The 5,026-nt window shown below is 43.2% G+C and overlaps 1 protein-coding gene across 2 annotated transcripts in view; it reads left to right on the plus strand.

Annotated features, from left to right (window-relative positions):
• Positions 1-1,420, plus strand: part of GPR137B (G protein-coupled receptor 137B) — a 25,760-nt gene extending 24,340 nt beyond the window's left edge. For both annotated transcript variants that reach the window (XM_009697282.1, XM_009697283.1), the window contains one exon: positions 811-1,420. In XM_009697282.1, coding sequence (XP_009695584.1) covers positions 811-922 — 112 coding nt within the window. In that variant the 3' untranslated portion in view covers positions 923-1,420. The remainder of the gene's footprint in view (positions 1-810) is intronic.
• The last annotated feature ends 3,606 nt before the right edge of the window (positions 1,421-5,026 follow it).

Here is a 5,026-nt window from a genome sequence, read left to right on the forward strand (position 1 = left end):
GGGTCTGGGACGGAACGGCACCGGCAGGACACTATCCAGAGCACTTACTTAACATGTGTTACTCCTTTGCTGTTCCTGTAGCAACTCTACGCTAGTAGTAGGGTAATCAGTCTTCTTACAACTTGCTAACGACAGCTAACTTACCCGGATCGAGTTGTCATCACTCGTTTAGCTAAGATTGCGTAGTCACCGTCTCTGCGCCCCAACCATGATTCAGTACAGCTGGATAGTCACCAGTTACGCTTATCAATCATCCTACCCCTGCGTTAGTTTTTTTCCCTGTAGTAACAAAACCCACCGAGGGTGCTGGAGGGGGCACGTGCCAGGCTGGTACCCAGCCTAGAGCCCGAGGCGTGAGGGAACCAGCCACGCTGGTAACCCCAGCGCAGTTCCCGGTAGAAACCGAACCAGTGCGTGGTCTCACGCTGCTGGTGGGAGGAAAGCCCAGCGCACCCCAGCTGCGCGTGGACACGGGAGGTTTCGGTCTGTCCCTGAGAGGCCCTTGCAGAGCCAGGCCTTGGCAGCCCCGCTGCCGGGGTTTTCAAACACCTTCTGGAAGAGCAGATCAGAAAGGGGAGGGTCTTTAGCGAACAAGAATCAGGAAACAGATAAGGAGTTGAGAACACTTGGGTCAAGATAATCGACGGATCAGAAAGGTAAATAGCTGCCTGAACCCCTGGCTGGGGTTTTGTTTTATTTTTGCACTTCAGCACGAGCGCTACCTCTATGTGATTGCATTTTGGCCCCCACTCCCTAACCAGGTATCTACGGAACCAACCCGCCAGTCACCAATTCTGTTTTCTTCTCAAGTTTCTCTCCAGACTACTACGACTGGGGCCACCAGAACAACAGCTTCATGGCTTACATAGGATCCCTCCAGCAAGATCCAGCACTGGACACGGACCGGCCAAGCCCTATATAACTTCAATCAACGACAGCGTTCTAGGACATTCCAATATTAAAACAAATGTTCTGAAAAACAAAGCTTAGCAATTTTTCTTCAACTTTTGGTTTTTAGAAGTGTTCCTATCTGCAGATAAATGAAGAACTTGTCTTTGCCATGAGCTTTTCATAGTTCAAGGAGAAGTATAAGCTAATGATTTAAACTTTGAAGACTGTTCTAATTAATACCTTGTTCTAAGCCACGGTATTTTTGGCTTCGAATAGAGTTGTTAGAGGGTATAATTTAATCATTTTATGCTCATTTTAAAAGAGCAACTTTCATGAAGTGAAATGGCATAATTATTTTCTAAGTATTTTTATTTTTACACTGTGTATTAGGTTAGAAATCCATGATGATGATGAATATACTGTAAACACACGAATGGGTTATTCAAACGCGTGACAGCAGCGATTCTTACATGCACATAAAAGCCTGTAAGGGAAAAATATCAACCCGATTAAATACTGTCTTTTCAAGTTATTGCTGCATTCTCAGAGCACAATTTACTCCTTGGATCATCACTGCTTACTCAATGTGGCAAGATGGCTGGAGGCTAAAAGCCATCTCTACTCTCATGATCTCAAACCACACCACGTTCTTCTAAGAAAGTAAGAAAATCGTTTCTTCGCAGCAGCCATAGGGACCTGCTCAGAACGGCAGAGATGGGCATCTGCTCTGGCTGGAGCATTGTGGGCTGCAAAACGGGCTGAAAATGTGTACGTTTGAAAAATTAGAGTTACGTGATCGTCTCTTGTCAATCAGTTCTAGGTATACCATGTAGAAGAGCAAGTCAAATACCTACCTGGGGAGATGGATACGTACAGCCGGGCTTAGTTAGTTAGTTATTGAAAACCTAGGAAGTGCAGTCGGGGAACGGAACAAGAACCAGGAACACGTCAAGGAGAAAAACCTTCCATGGACCTAGAGGAGAACTTCTGCCTAACCAGCAGGAGAACAGCAAAGCCGTGCTTCAGCCGTGCAGGTTCAGGGATAAATTTGGTGGTTTGTGGCAGAAATGGTGGGTAAATACCATTCTAGTATGCGACAGCTGCCTAAACACAGCAAGCCTAAAAAGAATTAATGCTCATCTAAGGCGAGCAGGAACCCTAACTCTACTTCAGGTCTTTTTATTGGTGTGCTCTACTGCAAAGAACTCCGCATCCTCCGCGTCTCTTTCTCCTTCCCAGTGTGAAACAAATACTGCCATTCAATCCACATTACCCTAGGAGAAAAATTTATTTCTTACAGTAATCTTTACGTTGATTAAAAGTAGTTCGTTTTGAGGTGTACTACAGCATCCCCAAATGGCAGACAGGCTTGGTGTTTTCCTCATTCAACTTCAGGAAGTACAAGAAGTAGAGAATTCTTGTATATGTTTCACAGAGGATACGCAGGGGAAAAAGGAAGGATGGGGAGTGTGGATCTGACCGGGGCTGCCTGGGAGCCGACAGCACCACGGTGCCACACTCGGATGCCAAGTCCTCTGCAGGGTCTTAGAGGTTTGGGGCTTTGGTGGTGAAATCAAAGCCCGCGCCCCGCACCCCCTGCGAGCTGTTTGCCCTCCAAAGCTTCCACAAGATACAACACTTCTTCCCAAATGTTCATTGAAGCAAAAAAAAAATTAAACTCTCAGCTGGATATTTAAAAAAAAAAAAAAAGTGCCATAGGGTTGGGAGAAGAACAGGAATTTTATTAAACCCTTTGGAGTTCTACAACCACATTTGTACAAAATTGCCTGAAAAGCTAGTGCAAGAGAAGTCTGCAGGAATTACATTTTCTTCACAGCAGATATAGCTGCGCAGCAAAAATTTAATTATGAGAATTCTGTGCTTAGAACAAGCTTAATCCCTGTGCCACAGTCTGCATGCAAAAAAGTGGGATGACGAGCGACTATAACCAATCATAGTAATGAATTAAATACTCTCAAACACAGGAGATTTAAACAACAATGTGAAAGGCAAGATCTTAACTTTAAATTAAGTCACTATAATTAGCGTCACCTGTGTAACGGGTACTTACACACCTGAACTGGGGATGAAATACACATATCAAGTTTTCAGTAAGATAATCTTTTAAAAATGCATACGTGGAATGAAACAGGGACCTGTGGGAACCCTTTAAGGGAAATAATTTCACATGAAGAGCCCCACCGGGTGAGCCAACCAGAAAAAAATATTTACAAAATTGATTTTATCAGCTATTCTGAGAAAGGGACAGAACAGATCCAAGTTCATTTCAAAATTAGCCTTTTTGCCTCTTAAAACAATTGGGACTTAAACAGCAGCTACGTTTGGCCATATTTGTCCAGAAACCTACTGTAATCGTGCCAGACAGATTTCTGCTGCGCTGGCACACTGCAACGCTCTGTCAACAGCAGCAGACACACAGCCCACGTTCACCTTCTGAATGGAATCAAAGCGGGACTGAAAGCCTGCTCATCATCTCAAGCTTAAATGACTGATATGTAAATAATTCAAGTTATATAATTGCTACCAAGCTTAGTTGAAAGGTAAAAGAAAAGAAGTTTGCCAATGAAAACCCAAAAATTACATTCACAAAAAGAAATTGTAGCAGAAAATACTTTAATTCGCATTTTATAGATTCAAACATAGCAAAGATTCGGAAGTGTTTAGATCTCACTAAGCAGTTCCAATGTTGATTTTAATAAATAATACATTTTAATAGGCTAGCTATATGGTGGAATTGTAGAGTGATGAACTGCCGATTGCTACTCTATAAACGTAAGCATCTAGATTATTTACAACATATTACAGGTCATTTCCCAGAAGAGCGCAAAGCAAGGTCAGAGAAAGGCAACCCAACCATCCACACACAACTCCAAGTGTGGCATGGTGTTTCATGCCCGTACAGTGGCATACAGCACACGACATCAGCTGAAGTAGGAAAACGTTTCTGTTATTCCACCTTACGCACATCTCTGTCTCACTGTGTCAATCTACATTCTCACCTTCCTCCTCAGGCACTGCCGAGGAAGTTGTTCAGCACGGGTGCTCTACGCGGTTTGCTCCAAGTCTTTTTTACCATTTCACATAAGTCTTCACGACTTGGGGAAAAATGAAACATCTTTGTCTCCTCACTGCCTCTGGGATTACAATCATTGCGTCGTTTGTACAAGGAAATGTACTTTTACTCTGAAATGACTGACAGACAATGTTGACAAGCTGATCTCCAACAGGGAGCTGGAATTTACAGTAGTTTACAGGTCATGGACAGTGTAACTAACCTTATTCTTTACTATAAAAACAGATCTGTAAATTTCTAAAATTTAATTTAACATATCATATAAAGAACTAAGTCACCTGACTCACATGGCAAAACTTCATAGGCAGCATAGTCACAGAATGTACACCAAATACAGTAAAAAAGATGGTGACAGGAAAATCGTTTCAACTAGATTTGTAACAGGAAAAACAATCTTATCTCCTATTTCTACAATGACAACAAAGTGAAACGCCTTCCACATTTGATCACCAAGCAAGATGTACCTTCAAACGCAACAGCACTTCCCCATACACAGGATTTGCTGTTCAGTTGCATTCCTGTGTTTTCATGATGGAAAGGAAAAGAAGAAAAGCTTCCCATCTCGTTATGTCCTTACCCAGCGGTACGAACCCGGCTTGCCTTGTGCCAACGAGGTTGCGAGGAGCAGGTGCCCAAGATCTGCGTGCCTGAATTTCTCACCTGTCCCAGGAGCAAGTGCATGTTGCTAGTATGTGATGCTCCTTCAGTGTCCGGAGATGTCAGCCAGGCACAGGTGGAGAAAAAGAAAAATAGCACGTTGCATCCCCAGAAGAAGGTTAGAATCAATTCATTTTCCCCACAAAGCAAGGGGAAAAAGGGAAGAAACAACTCAGAGTCTCAGGTCCTTCCTGGGGCAGTGCAGACAACACAATTGTTTTTTCAACTAGAAAATGCCGCCTAAAGCTTTAGGCACTATAAAATATACCAATACAGATAAATCCCAGCTGTACAGTGCTCTTCACACAAGTGAGCCTACAGGTTGTAGCCCTTGCAGGTCAATCCAAAAGGCAAGGAATTAATGGCCAACTGAAAACTACACTC

This window comes from Cariama cristata, unplaced genomic scaffold, assembly GCF_000690535.1.
Source record: "Cariama cristata isolate BGI_N322 unplaced genomic scaffold, ASM69053v1 scaffold5243, whole genome shotgun sequence".
In the NCBI taxonomy this organism is placed as follows: Eukaryota; Metazoa; Chordata; class Aves; order Cariamiformes; family Cariamidae; genus Cariama; species Cariama cristata.